The sequence below is a fragment of the Natator depressus genome, chromosome 5 (assembly GCF_965152275.1).
Source record: "Natator depressus isolate rNatDep1 chromosome 5, rNatDep2.hap1, whole genome shotgun sequence".
Classification (NCBI taxonomy): domain Eukaryota; kingdom Metazoa; phylum Chordata; order Testudines; family Cheloniidae; genus Natator; species Natator depressus.
This window is the reverse complement of record NC_134238.1, coordinates 133755793-133779590: the sequence shown is the minus strand read 5'-3', so window position 1 is coordinate 133779590 and position 23798 is coordinate 133755793. Positions and strand designations below refer to the sequence as shown.

General features: G+C 50.5%; 1 protein-coding gene across 2 annotated transcripts in view; it reads right to left on the bottom strand.

Annotated features, from left to right (window-relative positions):
- Positions 1-23798, bottom strand: part of LOC141987878 (class I histocompatibility antigen, F10 alpha chain-like) — a 55026-nt gene that overhangs the window by 30487 nt on the left and 741 nt on the right. For both annotated transcript variants that reach the window (XM_074953723.1, XM_074953724.1), the window contains exon 2: positions 10139-10402. In XM_074953723.1, the coding sequence (XP_074809824.1) occupies positions 10139-10402 (264 nt within the window). The remainder of the gene's footprint in view (positions 1-10138; positions 10403-23798) is intronic.

The following is a 23798-nucleotide window of genomic DNA, read 5'->3' as shown; positions in this document are numbered from 1 at the left end:
ACCACTACTCCCAAGAGGTGGAGATGGGAGGTGGAGGTCGGGGACTCCCTCCTAAGGGGAACGGAGTCATCCATCTGCCGACCAGACCGGGAGACTCGAGAAGTGTGCTGCTTGCCTGGAGCTAGAATTCAGGATGTGATGGAGTGTCTGCTGAGACTGATCAAGACCTCGGACTGCTACCCCTTCCTACTTCTCCACGCGGGCACCAATGATACTGCCAAGAATGACCTTGAGCAGGTTACTGCAGAGTACATGGCTCTAGGAAGAAGGATAAATGAGTTTGAGGTGCAAATCAGGTTCTCGTCCATCCTCCCTGTTGAAGAAAAAGGCCCAGGTAGGGATCGTCAAATTGTGGAGGTGAATGCGTGGTTACGCTGTTGGTGTTGGAGAGAGGGCTTTGGATTCTTTGACCATGGGATGTTGTGCCGAGAAGAATGATTGCTAGGAAGAGATGGGATCCACATAACGAAGAGAGGGAAGAGCATCTTCACAGGAAGGCTTGCTAACCTAGTGAGGAGGGCTTTAAACTAGGTTCGCCGGGGGATGGTGACCTAAGCCCAGAGGGAAGTGGGATACTGGGAGGAAACACAAGGAGGAGGGTGCAAGAGGGGAAGCCTCCGGATACATACTGAGAAAGTGGGGCAACCGGCTAGTTATCTTACTAGCAAGAAGCCTGGGAAACCAAACAGGAAGAATTGGAAGTCCTGGGACAGTCAAGGAACTATGACGTGATTGGAACAACAGAAACTTGGTGGGGAAGTTCACGACTGGAGCACTGTCACGGATGGGTATAAACTGTTCAGGAAGAACAGGCATGGGAGGAAAGGTGGAGGAGCTGCATTGTATGTAAGAGAGCGGTATGATTGCCCAGAGCTCCAGGATGAAACTGGAGAAAAGCCTATTGAGAGTCTTTGGGTTAAGTTTATAGGCGAGAGCAACAAGGGTGATGTAATGGAGGGCATGTGCTATAGAAGGATGAGGTAGACGAGGCTTTCTTTGGACAACTAACTGAAGTTTCCAGATCACAGGCCCTGGTTCTAATGGGGGACTTCAAGCACCCTGACATCTGCTGGGAGAGCAATACAGCAGTGCACAGACAATCCAGGAAATTTTTGGAGAGTGTTGGGGACAACTTCCTGGAACAAGTCCTGGAGGAACCAACCAGGGGCTGTGCTCCTCTTGACCTGCTGCTCACAAACAGGGAAGAATTGGCAGGGGAAGTAGAAGTAGGTGGCAACCTAGGCAGCAGTGACCATGAGATGGTTGAGTTCAGGATCCTCACAAAAGGAAGAAAGGAGAATAGCAAATTATGTACCCTGGAGTTGAGAAAAGCAGACTTTGACTCCCTCAGGGAACTGATGGGCAGGATCCCCTGGGAGGCTAATATGAGGGGGAAAGGAGTCCAGGAGAACTGGCTGAATTTTAAAGAAGCCTCATTGAGGGTGCAGGAACAAACCATCCTAATGTACAAAAACAATAGCAAATATGGCAGGCGAGCAGCTTGGCTTAACAGTGAAATCTTTGGTGAGTTTAAACACAAAAAGGAAGCTTACAAGAAGTGGACACTTGGACAGATGACTAGGGAGGAGTATAAAAATATTGCTCGGGCATGCAGGGGTGTAATCAGGAAGGCCAAAACACAATTGGAGTTGCAGCTAACAAGGGATGTGAAGGGTAACAAGATGGGTTTTTACAGGTATGTTAGCAACAAGGAGGTGGTCAGGGAAAGTGTGGGACCCTTACTGAATGGGGGAGGCAACCTAGTGACAGATGATGTGGAAAAAGTTGAAGTACTCAATGCCTTTTTTTGCCTCGGTCTTCACAGACAAGGTCAGCTCCCAGACTGCTAACCTGGGCAACACAGTATGGGGAGGAGGTGAGCAGCCCTCAGTGGTGAAAGAACAGGTCAGGACTATTTAGAAAACCTAGACATGCACAAATCCATGGGTCCAGATCTAATGCATCCAAGGGTTCTGAGGGAATTGGCTGATGTGATTGCAGAGTCATTTGCCATTATCTTTGAAAACTTGTGGTGATCAGGGGAGGTCCCGGATGATTGGAAAACAGTAAATATAGTGCCCATATTTTTAAAAGGGAAGGAGGAGAATCCAGGAAACTACAGCCTCACTTCAGTCCCTGGCAAAATCATGGAGCAGGTCCTCAAGGAATCCATTCTGAAGCACTTGGAGGAGAGGAAGTTGATCAGGAACAGTCAACATGGATTCACCAAGGGCAAGTCATGCCTTACCAACCTGACTGCCTTCTATGATGAGATAACTGGCTCTGTGGATATGGGAGTACTTGTGGCACCTTAGAGACTAACCAATTTATTTGAGCATAAGCTTTCGTGAGCTACAGCTCACTTCATCGGATGCATACTGTGGAAAATACAGAAGATGTTTGTTTTTATACACACAAATCAGGAAAAAATGGGTGTTTATCACTACAAAAGGTTTTCTCTCCCCCCACCCCACTCTCCTGCTGGTAATAGCTTAAGTAAAGTGATCACTTTGTCCTTACCCATAACTATTTTACATCTGGGGACAATGTATACCTTCAAATCAGCGGCACTGCTATGGGTACCCACATGGCCCCACAGTATGCCAACATTTTTATGGCTGACTTAGAACAACGCTTCCTCAGCTCTCGTTCCCTAATGCCCCTACTCTACTTGCGCTATATTGATGACATCTTCATCATCTGGACCCATGGAAAAGAAGCTCTTGAGGAATTCCACCATGATTTCAACAATTTCCATCCCACCATCAACCTCAGCCTGGTCCAGTCCACACAGGAGATCCACTTCCTGGACACTACAGTGCTAATAAACGATGGTCACATAAACACCACCCTATACCGGAAACCTACTGACCGCCATTCCTACCTACATGCCTCCAGCTTTCACCCTGACCACACCACATGATCCATTGTCTACAGCCAAGCTCTAAGATACAACCGCATTTGCTCCAACCCCTCAGACAGAGACAAACACCTACAAGATCTCTATCAAGCATTCTTACAACTACAATACCCACCTGCGGAAGTGAAGAAACAGATTGATAGAGCCAGAAGAGTACCCAGAAGTCACCTACTACAGGACAGGCCTAACAAAGAAAATAACAGAACGCCACTAGCCGTCACCTTCAGCCCCCAACTAAAACCCCTCCAACGCATTATCAAGGATCTACAACCTATCCTGAAGGATGACCCAACACTCTCACAAATCTTGGGAGACAGGCCAGTCCTTGCCTACAGACAGCTCCCCAACGTGAAGTGAATACTCACCAGCAACCACATACCACACAACAGAACCACTAACCCAGGAACCTATCCTTGCAACAAAGCCCGTTGCCAACTGTGCCCACATATCTATTCAGGGGATACCATCACAGGGCCTAATAACATCAGCCACACTATCAGAGGCTCGTTCACCTGCACATCCACCAATGTGATATATGCCATCATGTGCGAGCAATGCCCCTCTGCCATGTACATTGGTCAAATTGGACAGTCTCTATGTAAAAGAATAAATGGACACAAATCAGATGTCAAGAATTATAACATTCATAAACCAGTCGGAGAACACTTCAATCTCTCTGGTCACGCGATTACAGACATGAAAGTTGCGATATTACAACAGAAAAACTTCAAATCCAGACTCCATCGAGAGACTGCTGAATTGGAATTCATTTGCAAATTGGATACAATTAACTTAGGCTTGAATAGAGACTGGGAGTGGCTAAGTCATTATGCAAGGTAACCTATTTCCCCTTGTTTTCCTAACCCCCCCCCCTCCTCAGACGTTCTTGTTAAACCCTGGATTTGTGCTGGAAATGGCCCACCTTGATTATCATACACATTGTAAGGAGAGTGATCACTTTACATAAGCTGAAAGAAAAGGAGTACTTGTGGCACCTTAGAGACTAAGCAATTTATTTGAGCATAAGCTTTCGTGAGCTACAGCTCACTTCATCGGATGCTATTACCAGCAGGAGAGTGGGGTGGGGGGAGAGAAAACCTTTTGTAGTGATAAACACCCATTTTTTCCTGATTTGTGTGTATAAAAACAAACATCTTCTGTATTTTTCACAGTATGCATCCGATGAAGTGAGCTGTAGCTCACGAAAGCTTATGCTCAAATAAATTGGTTAGTCTCTAAGGTGCCACTAGTACTCCTTTTCTTTTTGTGAATACAGACTAACACGGCTGTTACTCTGAAACCTGTGGATATGGGGAAAGTGATGGACGTGATACATGTTGACTTTAGCAAAGCTTTTCATACCATCACCCATAGTATTCTTTCCAGCAAGTTAAAGAAGTATGGGCTGGATGAATGGACTATAAGGTGGATAGAAAGCTGGCTAGATTGTTGGGATCGATGAGTAGTGATCAACGGCTCGATGTCTAGTTGGCAGCCAGTATCAAGCAGAGTGCCCCAGGGGTCGGTCCTGGGGCTGGTTTAGTTCAACATAGAATCATAGAATATCAGGGTTGGAAGGGACCTCAGGAGGTCACCTAGTCCAACCCCCTGCTCAAAGCAGGACCAATCCCCAACTAAATCATCCCAGCCAGGGCTTTGTCAAGCCTGACCTTAAAAATATCTAAGGAAGGAGATTCCACCACCTCCCTAGGTAACGCATTCCAGTATTTCACCACCCTCCTAGTGAAAAAGGTTTTCCTAATATCCAACCTAAACCTCCCTCACTGCAACTTGAGACCATTACTCCTTGTTCTGTCATCAGTTACCACTAGGAACAGTCTAGATCCATCCTCTTTGGAATCCCTTTTCAGGCAGTTGAAAGCAGCTATCAAATCCCCCCTCATTCTTCTCTTCCATAGACAAAACAATCCCAGTTCCCTCAGCCTCTCCTCATAACTCATGTGCTCCAGTCCGCTAATCATTTTTGTTGCCCTCTGCTGGACTCTTTCCAATTTTTCCACATCCTTTTTGTAGTGTGGGGCCCAAAACTGGACACAGTACTCCAGATGAGGCCTCACCAATGTCGAATAGAGGGAAACGATCACGTCCCTCAATCTGCTGGCAATGCCCCTAAATATACATCCCAAAATGCCGTTGGCCCTCTTGGCAACAAGGGCACACTGTTGACTCATATCCAGCTTCTCGTCCACTGTAACCCCTAGGTCCTTCTCTGCAGAACTGCTGCCGAGCCATTCGGTCCCTAGTCTGTAGCGGTGCATGGGATTCTTCCGTCCTAAGTGCAGGACTCTGCACTTGTCCTTGTTGAACCTCATCAGATTTCTTTTGGCCCAATCCTCTAATTTGTCTAGGGCCCTCTGTATCCTATCCCTACCGTCCAGCGCATCTACCTCTCCTCCCAGTTTAGTGTCACCTGCAAACTTGCTGAAGGTGCAATCCACACCATCCTCCAGATCGTTTATGAAGATATTGAACAAAACCGGCCTCAGGACCGACCCTTGGGGCACTCCACTTGATACCGGCTGCCAACTAGACATGGAGCCATTGGTCACTACCCGTTGAGCTCGACAATCTAGCCAACTTTCTATCCACCTTATAGTCCATTCATCCAGCCCATACTTCTTTAACTTGCTGACAAGAATACTGTGGGAGACCGTGTCAAAAGCTTTGCTAAAGTCAAGGAACAACATGTCCACCGCTTTCCCCTCATCCCCAGAGCCAGTTATCTCGTCATAGAAGGCAATTAGATTAGTCAGGCATGACTTGCCCTTGGTGAATCCATGCTGACTGTTCCTGATCACTTTCCTTTTCTCCAAGTGCTTCAGAATTGATTCCTTGAGGACCTGCTCCATGATTTTTCCAGGGACTGAGGTGAGGCTGAGTGGCCTGTAGTTCCCAGGATCCTCCTTCTTCCCTTTTTTAAAGATGGGCACTACATTAGCCTTTTTCCAGTCGTCCGGGACGTCCCCGGATCACCATGAGTTTTCAAAGATAATGGCCAATGGCTCTGCAATCACATCTGCCAACTCCTTCAGCACTCTCGTTTGCAGCGCATCCGGCCCCATGGACTTGTGCTCATCCAGCTTTTCTAAATAGTCCCGAACCACTTCTTTCTCCACAGAGGGCTGGTCACCTCCTCCCCATGCTGTGCTGCCCAGTGCAGTAGTCTGGGAGCTGACCTTGTTCGTGAAGACAGAGGCATCTTTATTAATGATCGATGGGATGGATTGCACCCTCAGCAAGTTCGCAGATGACACTTGGGGGGAGAGGTATATATGCTGGAAGGTAGAGATAGGGTCCAGAGTGACCTAGACAAATTGGAGAATTGGGCCAAAAGAAATCTGATGAGGTTCAATAAGGACAAGTGCAGAGTCCTGCATTTAGGACGGAAGAATCCCATGCACTGCTACAGGCTGGGGACTGACTGGCTAAGTAGCAGCTCTGCAGAAAAGGACCTAGGAGTTACAGTGGATGAGAAGCTGGATATGAGTCAGCAGTGTGCCCTTGTTGCCAAGAAGGCCAACGGCATATTGGGCTGCATTAGTAGGAGCATTGCCAGCAGATCAAGGGATGTGATTATTCCCCTCTATTCGGCACTGGTGAGGCCACACCTGGAGTATTGCATCCAGTTTTGGTCCCGCCACTCCAGAAAGGATGTGGACAGATTGAAGAGAGTCCAGTGGAGCGCAATGAAAATGATTAGGGGGTTGGGGCACATGACTTACGAGGAGAGGCTGAGGGAACTGGGCTCATTTAGTCTGCAGAAGAGAAAAGAGTGAGGGGGGATTTGATAGCAGCCTTCAACTACCCACAGGGGGGTTCCAAAGAGGATGGAGTTAGGCTGTTCTCAATGGTTGCAGATGACAGAACAAGGAGCAATGTTCTCAAGTTGCAGCAGGGGAGGTCCATGTTGGATATTAGGAAACACTGTTTCACTAGAAGGGTGGTAATGCGCTGGAATGGGTTACCTAGGGAGGTGGTGGAGTCTCCATTCTTAGAGGTTTTTAAGGCCTGGCTTGACAAAGTTGGTGTTGGTCCTGCTTTGAGCAGGGGGTTGGACTAGATGCCCTCCTGAGGTCTCTTCCAACCCTTATCTTCTATGATTCTATGCTGAGCGGTGTCACTGCTATTCTGATCTGGCTCCTCTTTGTCTGTCTTAGATGTTTCCTTGGGCGGTCGCTCTAAACCGGAAACTGCCCTCTTACACCTGGATTCGAAGGATCCCAGCTGGAATCAGAGAGCTGTCCCTCCTCCCAGGGGACACTGAGGGCTCCTGCACCTGCCAGACCTGGATTCGTGCTTCCTTCTCTCAGAGCTGCCCCTCCCTGAAGAATCGGCAGCAGCAGACTCTGACCCAGACCACGCTGAGGGATCCTGTGCCGGGGCTTAACTCCCCTGAGCTGCTCTGCTTTTCCTTTGGGTTTGGGGAGAAGAAGAAGCCTGATGACTGTGAGGTCTGCTCCACCTGCCCCAGTGCCCTCCACACAGATAGCAGGGATCCTGCAGGGGGCCCAGCTGCACCCAGGTGGTGGGGGAAGCCTGATCAGCAGCAGCTCCAGCACACTCAGAAGCCCTAAATCGTCAGGAGTCGACATTAACGCTGCCAAGATGCACGACTCGAGAACAGTGTTGCACAAGCCAACAGCCCTGGGACTGCGAGGGGGAGGGGGTAAATGAGGGGAGGAGGGCAGGAAGGGGCAGTTGGGACAGTGATTGGGGGGAGGGCGGGGGGACAGAACAGCAGCTTGCCAGCGCAGGGTTAGGGGCAGGTGAGTAGAGCCCCTCTCTCAGCACTGGGGAGGCCGGTGTCCGTGTGAGCAGGTCAGGCTGGACAGGCTCAGCAGCAAGGGACCAATGGGTGAGACTAGTCAGGAGAGGGTTAAACTAGCTACAGAGGGGGCGGGCTAGGGGGGCAGACACTTGGCAACCGTCCGCCCTGTCGCTTAGTCTTGGGGCAGGGCCCCCAGGAACCCAGGTGTCCAGGGCAGGATGGAAATTAGTTCTCATTGCTGCTGTCTCAGTGCTGGGAGCCAGGAGGGATTGGGGGGAGGGTACTAGGAGGGGCTGGGGACACTCCTGGGTGAGGACCAATGTCACAGGCCAGTATCACTGACACAGGGGAATCAGGGGACTGGTGAGTGAAAATCCTGTCAGGAAGGGCAGAGCAGGGCCGGGGGCAGGAAGTCCATCAGCGAGACCCCCACAAGCCAGGGACAGTTCAGCAGTGCCAGGCACTGAACTTTTATGGATCATCACCATGCTGAGACAGCACAATCAGGGGCCTGGCTACAGCCCTCACATTGGGGACTGAGCAGGAAGAACAGCTCTTTACACATATATCGATAGTGTGCAGGAGAACCTGCCTGACCCTGGGCGCTCCAACTGCGAGCAATGGTCTCAAGTTGCAGTGGAGGAGGTCTAGGTTGGATATTAGGAAAAACTATTTCACTAGAAGGGTGCTGAAGCACTGAAATGGGTTACCTAGGGAGGTGGTGGAATCTCCATACTTAGAGGTATTTAAGGCCTGGCTTGACGAAGCCCTGGCTGGGATGATTTAGTGGGTGCTGGTCCTGGCATGAGCAGGGGGTTGGACTAGATGACCTCCTGAGCTCTCTTCCAACCCTCATTGTCTATGACATGTGCTGTGATTTCTGCTGCCAGGAGTAAGGCAGTCCTGGAGTTTCTGCACGTTACAGGGGCTGATTCTCTAACTAACTCTCCAGCCAAAGTCAATGTCAGACCCTCCTCCTGAGGAGTGAAGAGGAATCTGACCTTAGCTAAACTCACTCTAGAAAAAAGACAAAATGAACAATGAAGGCTCACCAGTAAGCAGCTTCTCCCCAGGGCTGGGTGAATGCAGCGCTGCCTGCTCGTGTGACTTAACTGTGCATCTCATGATAGTGGGTGGTTTTGTTAAAGCCCGAGCTCCTGGGATTAGGGGAGTCTTCGCTCTTTTTTAAAAGTAATAAGAGCAGCAGTGAAAACCCTGAAAATTTGTCCCCGAAAGGCTCAAACCAGAAAGCAAATAAAAATAATCTCCAATGCGTAGACTGGTAGACTGTCGGTCCTTCATCAGTTCAGACTGAGCCGATCACAACACATCTTCCAATCTTCTCTCGCTCTGGCCATCCTTCGCCATGCTAGTCCATATCTCCTTGATAGGAAATCCAGTTTCCTTTTGAAGACCTGGCACCTGAGATTCTTTGCAGCCTCTCGTCGTTCAAATGCCTCACTGCCTCCGGAGTGGGGATCGAGGAATGTGCAGAGAACCGAGACTTGGTTTTCCATGTTGTTTTAGCCATTGTTTTCAGCCACCCGCTGGCTGGGTTGTCAGTGGCGCGTTAACCTCTCCAATTTAGCTAGTTTACAGCCTCAGAAAGAGGGATTATACGCCCCTCCACAGAGGAAGCAACCCCCTCGCTGGGCTGACACCTTGACAGCATGGTTAGACCTGCCGGAGAATGCACTCCGCTACCATCGCTGTCGAACAGCCAGGGTTACCGCTGCGCCACGCTGAGGCATTGAAGTAGGATTTGCAGCAGAATCTCCAATATTATTCCCACAATACTCATGACACTTAAGATAAGGCAAACTCAGCATTTTGTGGGCCTGACTTGTGATGTTTGAACACTTGGGGCTGTCGATATTGGGATTCCCCATCACTCGGTGTCTGGGCATTGAGCCAAGACATCTCAAGAGCCCTGTTCTAGCTCTAGGGTCTGACAGCGTCACTATCGTAGCCGGGAGGAACAAACCCCTCCGTGCAGGAATCGCTGGGTACGATTCTCTGGCCTGGGTGACCAGAAGGCCGTACTAGTCATGTCTGATGGGACCTTCTGGCCTTTGCACCTCTGCTGCTCTGCCTGGGAAATGACCACACATGAAGGGCGGGGTGTCCTCCGAAGCAGCTGCAAGTGGGACTGGTAGCAGAAATCTGGAGTGTTTGGGGAGGGAACAGCATGACAGTCCCATTCTGGAGGGTGTCAAAAAAGTCTTTCACGTGAAAACCTCCATCCTGCAGCCCCCCGCTCCCATGTTCACACTGACTCCTATGAGAAAATGCCCCTCTGGGCCTTCCATCCCCTCCCCCCGCTCACACTGACACCACCATCCCCGATGTGGATCCCTGTGTCCCTTCCACCTGCTTACATCAACACGCCCCTCTCTGTGTCCGTGGGCCAGGCCTTGCCTTGCACTCACCCTTGTTGTGGTTGTAGAGCTCACGCAGGGTGTTCAGACTCGCATTGAACCAGGCCTGCCAGCGCCGTGCACGCCAGGTCTGCTCATCCCAGTGCTGTGGGTCCACGTTCCGCGCCATCCATTCTGTGTGGGGCTCCACCCTCCGCTTCTCGCTGGTGTAGTCCACGAAGAGCTGATCATCCACGTAGCCAGCAGCGCTGTACCAGGGCAGCCCCGGGCCGGGCTCCGACACCACTGTGTTGTATATGCGCGTGGAGTGCAGGCCTAAGGGAGGGGAAGATTGGGGAGGGGAGGGGGTCAGATCGAAGCTCCTGACAATATGAGAGAAGTAGCACCAGGTCTCAGGAATGCTCCTGTGGGAGGGAGACCTGGGGATGGACCCACACAACAGCCTGTCCAGGGAGAAAGAGGGGTCAGGGTAGGAGGTGAAAGCCGGGGGGGGGCGGGGGGGGTCAGGGCTGAAGAGGGGCAGAGGAAGTACGGGGGGCTGGAGTGTGTGTGAGGAGTAGGGGAGCAGATGGGGAGAGTGTATTGGGGGTACGGGGGCTGAAGGGAGTGAGAAGAAGGAAAGGGGGCCCAGGAGAAAGGGCAGGGCTGGAAGTGGGGGTGAGGAGCAGGAGTGGGATGTTATGGGGGAGTGTGGCGTAGGAGAGGGGCTGGGGGGCAGAAGCTGAAGCTGGGGGGAGGGGGAGGGTTAGGGGGAAGTGTCCAAGCTGCAGGTGGGAGCCAGGGCCCCAGCTATTTACATAATTTACTATAATTTATTAAGAACATAAGAATGGCCATACTGAATCAGATCAAAGGTCTGTCTAGCCCAACATCCTGCCTTCCAACAGTGGCCAGTGCCAGGTGCTTCAGAGGGAATGAACATCAAATGAACACCCTGTCACCCATTCCCAGCCTCTGGCAAACACAGGCTAGGGACACCATCCCTGCCCATCTTGGCTAATAGCTCGCAGATCCTGGCCATTGCAGTCTGAAGTCACAGAGATTGCTGGAAGTCATGAATTCCATGACTTCTGTGGCCTCTGTGAAAAACCATAGCTTTAGTCATGATTTTATATACCGTTATCATAACCCCCCTTAGTTCTCTCTTTTCTAAGCTGAAAAGTTCCAGTTTTATTAATCTCTCCTCATACGGCAACCGTTCCTTACCCCTAGTCATTTTTGTTGCCCTTTTCTGAACCCTTTCCAATTCCAATATATCTTTTTTGAGATGGGGCTGTACGGGGAGACTTTGGCAAACCAGTAAAGTGCCTGAAACCACTATGGCTTATTGCTAAAAGCAGCCAAGTCAGCAGGTTTAGCTTAACCAAGCGGGGGGGGGGGGGGGGGTTGGGTGCCATAGAGAGGGTAGCTTGACCCCGTGTCCTTCCTGATAAGAACTGTGTTGTAGTTGCTGGTACATGCAACTTAGAAGAGCAGGATGTGCCCCAGGAATGGGCCTCAAGGCTGCAAACTCTGGAAAAACCTGCACCTGGTTAATCGATAATCAGAAGGAGCCTCTTGCTTGCCCATTGGAACTGCTTGCTTAACAAGTTTGCTTTAAGGGACATGTCATTCTATTACTAATGTATAAATAAGGGGGAAAAGTTTGAGGTGGTGGGACTCTTCAGGACTGGACTCTCCCTCTGGCTGCATCTCGTGTTCCCCACTAGCAGACGGGCTGCCGCTGTGCCACTCGAGAGCCACGCTCAGCTTCGGCTGCCACTGTGCCACTCGAGAGCCACACTCAGCTTTGGTAATTATCGAGGGTTGGGAGTGTTTTACTAACCTGTTGTGGAGGTGTGTATAAGTACTTGAGACGAAGTAAAGTTTAGCTTTAAGTGAAAGCACTCTTGTGTTGTCCTGTTTGTGCCGCCATCTATTGGTCGGCCAGCCATGTCTCCCCTGATTTATTTCCTGACACCACCTCACACAGAGTAAAAGTTACCAAGAGCTTTGGGTTGAAAGAACCCTGGGTAACAGGGCAACCACATCTGCATGCAGTATTCAAGGTGTGGGCATACCATGGATTTATAGAGAGGCAATATGATATTTTCTGTCTTATTATCTATCCCTTTCCTAATGATTCCCAACATTCTGTTCATTTTTTTGACTGCCGCTGCACGTTGAGTGAATGTTTTCTGAGAACTATCCCCTATGACTCCAAGATCTCTTTCTTGAATGGTAACAACTAATTTAGATCTCATCATTTGATATGTGTAGTTGGGACTATGTTTTCCAGTGTATTACTTTGCATTTATCCACACTGAATTTCATCTGCGATTTTGTTGTCCAGTCACCCAGTTTTGCAAGATCCATTTGTAACTCTTTGCAGTCTGCTTTGGACTTAACTTATTCATGCTGTGGCTGCACCCTAGGTCCCCTGTTGGGACCAGGCCCCCTGTTGTGCCAGTCACTGCATGGGCCCTGCCCCATGGAGCTCACAGGCTGATCACCCGTCCCTACAGTCGGGTTTACCTCACAGATCCACAGGCAGGACCAGGGCCAAAGCAGGGGGTGGGGAGGGGCTGCAGCCACTGAACCCCTGATCCCTTCACTCCAGTGAGCATCACATTGACATCAGACACGGCTCAGGGGAGTTACACACATATCTGGGGTTTGGGGCCTGGGGATCAGGCTGACACAGGCTGATGCCTTGTTTGGTCCTGTCAATTCCTCAGTGTCTCAGGGGATATTTAGTCTCAGACCTGGCAGACTCTCAGTGTGCACCCTCACTCACTCACACAGCCCCCGTGGAGCCCTCACTCACCTGAGTAATTGTAAGCGGGGGAATGGTCCCGCTATCGTGGGAACTTTCCTGGATTCTGCACTACCCCACTGAAGTGGGCTACTGAAAGGATCTGAGTCCTCGCTCCCACTTCCTTTAGCCAGAGGCCTCCCTGCCCTTGAGGACTCCCCTTCCACTCTCCTACCTGGCAGAGTCCTCGTAACCCCAACAAGGCTGGGCCCAGGATTCCTGGGGGGCTCGACCCCCAACCCTGCTGTGGTCACCTAGGACAGGGGTTAGTACTCTGGGGTACTCTCTCTGCACTGGGCAAGTCCCTGACCCACTGATCATTACAGACAATTTAAAGCAAATATAAGCTGTTTAATCGACAATTAATTTAAAAAAGAATAAGGAAAAATGGGAAAGGTTAAAGAAAAACACATCACCCCGCTCTGTGGCAGGGAACATCACAAACAGTGCCTCTGGAACGTCAGGGCACTTCACAGTCTGCTCCTTGTAAGTCCCAGGCCCCCTGCTCAGGCCCTGGCTGTGCTGCAGGGATGCTGCGGGTTGGACACTTGCTCTGGTGGTGGCCACACATCTCCGGACTTTGGGCGGTGGGACCCTTCTTCCCAGCATCAGCCCCCTCCCAGTCTGGCCTGCAAGGATCCTTGGCTGGGGGTGTCTTTCTGTGCTGTGCCCCTTTGCCCATGGTCCCCCCTTGGCTGGCCCCAGTTGCTCACCATACGCGGCTCTAGCTCCAGCCCCAGCCCCACTGTTCTAGCTCCAGCTCCACTCTGCCTCAGCACTGATGCTGCTGCTCTGCCTCCAGCCCCCTGGGCTGCTGCTCCGGCCCCTCTGGCTCTGTGGCTGCAGCCCTGCTCCCAGCACAGGATCTGCTCTCCCTGGGCTGTGTCTCTGGCTCTGTGGCTGCAGCCCTGCTCCCAGCACAGGATCTGCTCTCCCTGGGCTGTGTCTCTGGCTCTGTGGCTGCAGCCCTGCTCCCAGCACAGGATCTGCTCTCCCTGGGCTGTGTCTCTGGCTCGATGGCTGCAGCTCTCCCCCCAGGACAGGTCTGCTCTGAGGGCTGTTTCTGTGACACTGCTCCCAGCTCAGACCTGCTTTTCTGGCCCCTCTGGCTGGCTCTGCTCCCCAGCTCAGCTTGGGCCCCTGCTCTCTCCTTGGCTCGGCCCCACTCCATTGGACCCAGGCAATTCCAGCTCACAGGGAGGATGGGACCCCCGGCCTCCTGACTCCCTGATTAGCCTGCCCGCCCTGTCAATTAGGCTGACCTGGAGCATTGGCCTCTCCCCATTGACCCTGGGACTGTCAGTCTCAGGGTCTTGATTTCCCATCGACCCTCCCCCTTTTGGTACTGGGAGCTAGCAACGAAAATCCCCCCACTGAATGTTAGTAAGAGGGCTGGTCAAATCCAGTCTCCCCAGCAGGCAGAGGGGGCCTGGAACCAGGAGTTTCTCACACCCTAGGCAATGTCCAAACCACTGGGCTCCTCCCACACTGTTGTGTGAGTTCATGTGTGGGTTCGATCCAGCAAGCAGCCTGAGCACCCCCACCGCATCGGGCCCCCAGACAAGGACGGAGGACATCTGTCATCTGGGCCCATGCATCACTCTGGGGCCCAGGCATCCAGGAGCCTAGCAGGAGGCTGCAGGGCACAGGAACACAGGTCCCAAGGGAACTGTTAATGCACAACTGTAGGTGCCAAGTGAGTTCAGGGACCTACCGTGCTCAGCAGCAGCCGAGTGGGAGGAGATTCTGTGAATCCTAGTGGTCTGATTCTGGGATTTAGGCACCTTAGCCCCTTTATGGATTTAGCCCGGGAGCAACAGGGACAGCATGGAGCAGAGTCTGATCCCACTCCTGCCTCTCAGAGGCTGGGCTCCCTCCCTCTGACACTGCCCTGCAGTGGCCTCTCCCCTCCCACTCGCCTGGGATCAGACCATGATGGGACGGAGGCTTCTCCTCTCCTGTTCCTGCTGCTTCCATAGAATCATAGAATATCAGGGTTGGAAGGGACCCCAGAAGGTCATCTAGTCCAACCCCCTGCTCGAAGCAGGACCAATTCCCAGTTAAATCATCCCAGCCAGGGCTTTGTCAAGCCTGACCTTAAAAACCTCTAAGGAAGGAGATTCTATCACCTCCCTAGGTAACGCATTCCAGTGTTTCACCACCCTCTTAGTGAAAAAGTTTTTCCTAATACCCAATCTAAACCTCCCCCATTGCAACTTGAGACCATTACTCCTCGTTCTGTCATCTGCTACCATTGAGAACAGTCTAGAGCCATCCTCTTTGGAACCCCCTTTCAGGTAGTTGAAAGCAGCTATCAAATCCCCCCTCATTCTTCTCTTCTGCAGACTAAACAATCCCAGCTCCCTCAGCCTCTCCTCATAAGTCATGTGCTCTAGACCCCTAATCATTTTTGTTGCCCTTCGCTGGACTCTCTCCAATTTATCCACATCCTTCTTGTAGTGTGGGGCCCAAAACTGGACACAGTACTCCAGATGAGGCCTCACCAGTGTCGAATAGAGGGGAACGATCACGTCCCTCGATCTGCTCGCTATGCCCCTACTTATACATCCCAAAATGCCATTGGCCTTCTTGGCAACAAGGGCACACTGCTGACTCATATCCAGCTTCTCGTCCACTGTCACCCCTAGGTCCTTTTCCGCAGAACTGCTGCCTAGCCATTCGGTCCCTAGTCTGTAGCGGTGCATTGGATTCTTCCATCCTAAGTGTAGGACACTGCACTTATCCTTATTGAACCTCATCAGATTTCTTTTGGCCCAATCCTCCAATTTGTCTAGGTCCTTCTGTATCCTATCCCTCCCCTCCAGCGTATCTACCACTCCTCCCAGTTTAGTATCATCTGCAAATTTGCTGAGAGTGCAATCCACACCATCTTCCAGATCATTTATGAAGATATTGAACAAAACCGGCCCCAGGACTGACCCCTGGGGCACTCCACTTGACACCGGCTGCCAACTAGACATGGAGCCATTGATCACTACCCGTTGAGCCCGACAATCTAGCCAGCTTTCTACCCACCTTATAGTGCATTCATCCAGCCCATACTTCCTTAACTTGCTGACAAGAATACTGTGGGAGACCATGTCAAAAGCTTTGCTAAAGTCAAGAAACAATACATCCACTGCTTTCCCTTCATCCACAGAACCAGTAATCTCATCATAAAAGGCGATTAGATTAGTCAGGCATGACCTTCCCTTGGTGAATCCATGCTGACTGTTCCTGATCACTTTCCTCTCATGTAAGTGCTTCAGGATTGATTCTTTGAGGACCTGCTCCATGATTTTTCCAGGGACTGAGGTGAGGCTGACCGGCCTGTAGTTCCCAGGATCCTCCTTCTTCCCTTTTGTAAAGATTGGCACTACATTAGCCTTTTTCCAGTCATCCGGGACTTCCCCCGTTCGCCACGAGTTTTCAAAGATAATGGCCAAGGGCTCTGCAATCACAGCCGCCAATTCCTTCAGCACTCTCGGATGCAACTCGTCCGGCCCCATGGACTTGTGCACATCCAGCTTTTCTAAATAGTCCCTAACCACCTCTATCTCCACAGAGGGCTGGCCATCTCTTCCCCATTTTGTGATGCCCAGCGCAGCAGTCTGGGAGCTGACCTTGTTAGTGAAAACAGAGGCAAAAAAAGCATTGAGTACATTAGCTTTTTCCACATCCTCTGTCACTAGGTTGCCTCCCTCATTCAGTAAGGGGCCCACACTTTCCTTGGCTTTCTTCTTGTTACCAACATACCTGAAGAAACCCTTCTTGTTACTCTTGACATCTCTTGCCAGCTGCAGCTCCAGGTGCGATTTGGCCCTCCTGATATCTTTCCTACATGCCCGAGCAATATTTTTATACTCTTCCCTGGTCGTATGTCCAACCTTCCACTTCTTGTAAGCTTCTTTTTTATGTTTAAGATCCGCTAGGATTTCACCATTAAGCCAAGCTGGTCGCCTGCCATGTTTACTATTCTTTCGACTCATCGGGATGGTTTGTCCCTGTAACCTCAACAGGGATTCCTTGAAATACAGCCAGCTCTCCTGGACTCTCTTCCCCAGTCCCTCCCTCTCCCCTCCTCACTCCATCTCTTCTTTTGCCCAGCCCTGCACCTAATTTCTCTGTTCTCCCCTCCACGCTGCTGTCATCTGCCATCCACCCAGCTCCTCCCCTTGTCAGCCCTCTCTGGTCCCCACCACGGCTCTCCCTTCCAGCCTCCCACACTCGTCCTCCATAACTTCAGCTTCTAAGGTGATGGCCCATCTGACCCTCTGTTCCCCAGTTCCAGGATCAGCTGGAAAGCAAAAGGCTGAGGAGGAGGCCAGGTGACAATGTTTGCCAGGAACAAGAACAAAAGACTAAGGAGGGGGCCTCTCAGGGCTAAGTGTGGGCTGTTGGAAGGAGGAGAAGCTTCTGGATTGGAACTAAAGAGAGAGCTCTTGGTCCTGGTCAGACCCAGATGGACTTTGCTGTCACTTTCTGTTCTCTATGTTAACTAAGGATGTTCTACACTGTGCTCTAGTCACCTAATAAACCCTCCTGTTTTTACAACACTGGCTGAGAGTCACTCCAGAGTCAGGAAGTCGCAGGGAGCCTTCCCCAGGAGTCTAGTTCAGGTGCTCTCCCTGAGGGGAGCTCACGGCATGAAGCAGGGTGTTGAAGGCTCTGAAGTTCAGTTCCAGGAGGCGATGAAGCCAAGCAGCTTACCCCAGTGAGAGTGCATGACCCTAAGGGGATTGACACACTGAACGGATCACCCCAGGAACTGTTCCAGAGCTGTGTTAGTTAAACAGAAATTAAAAGACACAGCTCCAAAAGTGAAATCCCTGCAAGCTGCATGGAAACTTTTTAAAGACACCATAATAGAGGCTCAATTTAAATGTATACTTAAAATTAATTAAAAAACATAGTAAGAGAACCAAATAGTGCCACCATGGCTAAACATAGTAAAAGAAGCAGTGAGAGGCAAAAAGGCATCCTTTAAAAAGTGAAACTTAAATCCTAGTGAGGAAAATAGAAAGGACCATAAACTCTGGCAAATTAAAGTGTAAAATATAATTAGGAAGGCTAAAAAAGAATTTGAACAACAGCTTGTTAAAGACTCAAAAAGTAATAGCGAAAAAAATTTTTTTTAGTACATCAGAAGCAGGAAGCCGGCTAATCAACCAGTGGGGCCACTGGACAATCGAGATGCTAAAAGAGCACTCAGTGACGATAAGGCCATTGCGGAGAAACTAAATGAATTCTTTCCATCAGTCATCATGGCTGAGGATGTGAGGAAGATTCCCAAACTTGAGCCATTCTTTTTAGGTGACAGATCTGAGGAACTGTCCCAGATTGAGGTATCATTTCTGGTGGTTTTGGAACAAATTGATAAACTAAACAGCAATAAGTCACTAGGACCAGATGGTATTCACCCAAGAATTCTGAAGGAACTCAAATGTGAAATTGCAGAACTACTAACTGTAGTCTGTAACCTATCATTTAAATCAGCTTCTGTACCAGATGACTGGAGAATAGCTAACGTAACACCAATTTTAAAAAAGGACTCCAGAGGTGATCACAGTAATTATAGGCCGGTAAACTTGACTTCAGTACCAGGCAAATTGGTTGACTACAGTAAAGAACAGAATTGTCAAACGCACAGATGAACATAATTTGTTGGGGAAGAGTCAGCACGATTTTTGTAAGGGGAAATCATGCCTCACCAACCTACTAGAATTCCTTGAGGGGGTCAGCAAGCATGTGGACAAGGGGGATCCAGTGGTACAGTGTACTTGGATTTTCACAAAGCCTTGACAAGGTCCCTCAGCAAAGGTTCTTAAGCAAAGTAAGCTGTCATGGGATAAGAGGGAAGGTCCTCTCACCAACTGGTAGCTACTTAAAAGATAGGAAACAAAGGGCAGAAATAAATGGCCAGTTTTCAGAATGGAGAGAGGTAAACAGTGGTGTCCCCCAGGGATCTGTAGTGGGACCAGTCCAATTCAACGTATTCATAAATGATCTGGAAAAAGGGGTAAACAGTGAGGTGGCAAAATTTTCAGATGATACAAAACTACTCAAGAAAGTTAAGTCCAAGGCAGACTGTGAAGAGCTACAAAAGGATCTCTCAAAACTGGGTGACTGGACAACAAAATGGCAGATCAAATTCCATGTTGAGAATTGCAAAGTAATGCACACTGGAAAATAGAATCCCAACTACACATATCAAATGACGGGGTCTAAATTAGCTGTTACCACTCAAGAAAGATCTTGGCGTCATTGTGGATAGTTCTCTGAAAACATCCACTCAATGTGCAGCAACAGTCAAAAAATCAAATCATTAAGAAAGGGATAGATAAGAGGATAGAAAATATCATATTGCCTCTATATAAATCCACAAGATGCCCACATCTTGAATACTCCATGCAGATGTGGTGACCCCATCTCAAAAAAGATATACTGGAATTGGAAAAGGTTCAGAAAAGGGCAACAAAAATAACGAAGGGTATGGAATGGCTTCTGTATGAGAAGAGATTAATAAGACTGGAACTTTTCAGCTTGGAAAAGAGATCACTAAGGGAGGATATGATAGAGGTCTATAAAATCATGACTGGCGTGGAGAAAGTAAATAAGGAGTAAATAACAATTCGTTCTCATAACATAGGAACTACGGGTCACCAAATGAAATTAATAGGCATTAGATTTAAAACAAACAAAAGGAAGTATTTCTTCACACAACGCACAGTTAACCTGTGGAACTCTTTGGCAGAAGATGTCGTGAAGGCCAAGGGTTTAAACAGGGTTTAAAGGGTTCAAAAGAGAACTAGATAAATTCATGGAGGATAGGTCCATTGATGGCTATTAGCCAGGATGGGCAGGAATGGTGTCCCTATGGGTGACAGGATGGATCATTTGATGATTACACTGTCTGTTCATTCCCTCTGGGGCACCTGGCATTGGCCACTGTCGGAAGACAGGATACTGAGCTAAACGGACCTTTGTTTGACGCAGTGTGGCCGTTCTTATGTTTGACAGCACCAGTCATGTGTATCCATGACAATAAAACATGACAGTCCTCCTCCCCTCTCCTTCCCTTCCTTCAATTCCTACCTCCCTCTCCCTTGCAGATGTGGACATTTTTCCATCTGCTCTCCTCCTAACCCCTCCACTCACCCCACAGACCCCATCCCATCTCCTGATCTCCCTCACACCCGCTCTCCTCCCTCCCTTACTCATCTCTTTAACCTCTCACTCTCCTCTGGCTCTTTCCCCCTCACAATATGAACACACTTCAGCACCTTCCATCGTAAAGACCCTTGATTCGGTTTGCCTCTCTAGCTACAGCCCCACCTCCCTTTCATCTCTCAACTCATTGAATGTGCCTCTGCAACTGCTGTCTGGAGTTCCTGTCCTCCATTCCCTCCAAGACCCTCCCCACCCCGGCTTCCACCCCTGGCACTCCAGGGAAATCGCTCCTGCCAAAGTCTCTAATGACTCTTCCTAACTAAGACTCAAAATCAGTGCTCCATCCTCACCTTCCTTGGCTTGCCAGCCGCCTCTGACATCATTTGCCAGGCTCTTCTTGAAATCTTGTCCCCCTTGGCTTCTTTATCTCTGTCCCCTCCTGGGTCTACTCTGACCTCTCTAATCACTCCTTCACCATGTCCATCAGAGGATGTTCCTCATCCCCCTCCAGCTTTCTATGGGGTTTTGTCATGGTCCCCTTCTCTTCTCCCTCTACACCTTATCTCTGGACAAAGTCATCTGCAAACACAAATTCAACTACCATCTCCATGCTGATGACTCACAGATCTACCGATCCACTTCCGATCTGTCTCTTTCGGCACAAACTAAAATCTTGGCCTGTCTCTCTGACATCTCCTTGTGGCTTTCTCGTCATCAGCTCAAGCTCAATGTGGTTAAAACAGAGTTCCCAATCTTCCTCCCAAGACCTCCCTTCTACCTCCTTTGTCAGTCACTGTGGACAACGTCACCATCCTGCCGGCCACTCAGGACCGTAACCTGGGTTTCATCTTTGACTTGGAGCTCTCTCTAGGTCCTCACATCCAGGTTATGCCTAAATCTTGCTGACTCTTTCTGCAGAGCATCTTTAAGACACTGCCTTTCCTATCCACCCCCACAGCTAAACCTCTCGCCCAGGCTCTCAGCATCTCGTGTCTCAACTGCTACAACATCCTTTTCTCTGGCCTTGACAAACGCAGACTTAGCCCACTCAGATCCCTTCAGAAGATGCTGAAAAGATCGTTTCCTAGCTCCTTGATCTGACTATGTCACTTCTCTCTTTGCCTCTCTCCACTGGCTCCTCCTTCTCATCAAAAAGAAGCTGCCTATTTTCAGCTGTGAGGCCCTTCGTAGCCTATGGCCAACCGACCTGTCATCTCTCATTTGCTGAGGATGAGGATAGCAGGGAGCTTTATTTTTTTAAATTGGCTTGCTTTTCCCACTAGAAAGGCCCGTCTTCTTGGCCCTGTTTTTTTGTGAAAGACTCGACAGTGAGCTGGAGAACTTGAGGGGCGGGCGTGTAACCCGAGAATATGAGAGGGGAAAGAATTATTATTTCATGTCATGGTAGCACAGCCCAGCTTTAACCATGCTGGGGCTGTGCAGACAGAGCAAGGGACAGTCCCTGCCCCGAACACATTAAGCTCATCATAATGGTCAGTTCTGGTTGGACACATTCCTGGAGGTTTCATCACAGGACACAATCTTTAATTGCAGATTAACCTTTAATTCCTGGAGACACCAGGACATTCGTGGAGGGTTGGCAACCCTACGCTGAGGCCAGCTCCACACCGTTTTTCTTTGGCTTTAAAATATTGAATTTGGTTGTTTGTTTCTTTTCACCCAAATACTTAAATCGGTTCAAAACCAAAAGAGTTTTAGTCCCTCAAAATAATTAAAATCCCTACGGCAAGTGCAGTGCTATCGGTACAGCCATGCTTTACACCAGTAAATGTAGGGGAATAATCTGTATCCGTATAACCAGGGTTTACATTCAGCAGGAGCGGAGCTCCAGTAAATATTTTCAAACCTTGACTCCAGCCTGATGCTGTTGAATGTGGGGGAGGCCTGGGGGCTCCGGGAAATACTCCTATGACAATTTAAGCCTTGAGTATAACTGTGTCCACACTAAAGCTATATCCACACTGCACTTTCATCGGTGGGTGTGAAAAAAACACACACCCCAACCCACAAAAGTTTTACCGATGAAAAGCACCGGTAGGGACAGCGCTTTGTAGAAGGGAGACGCTCTCCCAACAACAAAGCTACTGCCCCTCATTGGGGGTGGTTTTATTTTGTCAGCGGGAGAGCTCTTTCCTGCCAACAAAGAGCGGCCACACTGCGTGCCTTACAGCGGCTGGGCCACTGTAAGGTGTGCACCGTAGACACAGCCTAAGTGATTGGTGTAAAAATAGTACAAACACTACATGTAAAACAGCCCTAAAAAGTTTATTCCAACTGTTTAAACTTCATTGTTAAAACCGTGGCCTTCTCTACCCACAAATTCACACCAGTTTAAGTTAAGGTGTGAGTTAAACTGGTTTAGTTAAACCAGTGCAGGAGGCTCTGTCGCTGCCTCATGGAGAACAAGGAAGATTCAAATCCATGCCTGGAAAAGCAGGATGTGCCTTCCCCTCTCCTCATCCCACCCTCAATGGGATCCGGAAGCTCTTTATCCGGCAGCTACAGGACATCCTAACAGCACAAACGCAGCACCTGTTCTGTTCTCTGCAACGGGAGCTCACGCCCAAACTAAGACCTGATTAATGCACATTTCCAGGGGCTCCAAAATTTTCCCCCCACACACACACCCCCGTGGCACCAACACGCAGCCAGAGACAGAAAGGGGGTTAACATCTCTTCCCTAGGATGACACCTCTAAAGATGTGCATCCACGACAGATATGACCCATTGCCATGGGCAGGCGTGGCGGGTATAATAGGCCAGTGGAGGCTCCGCCTTCCCCTGCCGCTGCCGCCAGACCCCCAGTTGCAGGATTGTGGAGGGAAGTTTTTGCTTTATTATCTCCCATGCAATGCCGGGGGGCTGAGGAGGCTGGATGTGCTCTTCAGCTTCCTGGGTTCATCAGTGACCTCCCTGGACTCCCGGAAGCCGAGTAGCAAACCCGACTCCTCGGCTGCCCAGGAACCTGCATGGGGCACAGCAAATACTTCTGCCGGAGGAGAGCAAGGGGCTTCAGGGGTTGGGGTCTGGGGAGGGGAGTTGCTGCTTGGCTGGCCCGGGGCAGCTCCAGGCAGGTGGGGTGGGGGACAGGGCAGAGACTCAGGGCATGGGCTGGCCCCAGACTCCTCCGGCCGAGGGGGACTCGTGGCCCCGGCCGCTGGGGGAGGGGCACAAGCAGAAGGGGCAGGCTGAGGGCTTGCCTCCCCTGAAGAGGGGGCCCCACACCCACCCACCCGCCGCCCAGGCCCATGGCTGACTGGGGGTGCGAGAAGACGGGGGCGGACACAGCTCAGCCCCACTTAGCCGAGGACAAGCCAGGCTCAGGAGTCCAGGCCCTGGGGGTCAAACTGAAGCACTTTCTGGGAGCCATGAACAGCCCGAGAGTCCCGTCACTGAACCCTGGGCCATGGGGGTCAATTTACCCCCCTCTGTCAGCCGGGCTCTTCCCACAGGGCTTGGGTCTGAGAGCCCCGCCCGGCCCGGAGACGCGGCAGAGACCCAGCCTGGGCAGCGCCTGGCCCCGGGGACTCCCCGCAGCCGGGAGCCTCACGGGGCCGCGAGGGGCTTGTCCGTGGGTGCAGCACCCATGGGTGCCGGTCCGAGCGGGGCCGCACACCCGGCTGGGGGCGGTCGGCGTGAGATGCCGGGGTCACTGCTCGGGTCAGGGGCGCTCAGCCCCCCCGGCACATTGTCCCGGCAGCGCCGGGCACAAGGGGGCCAGGACCC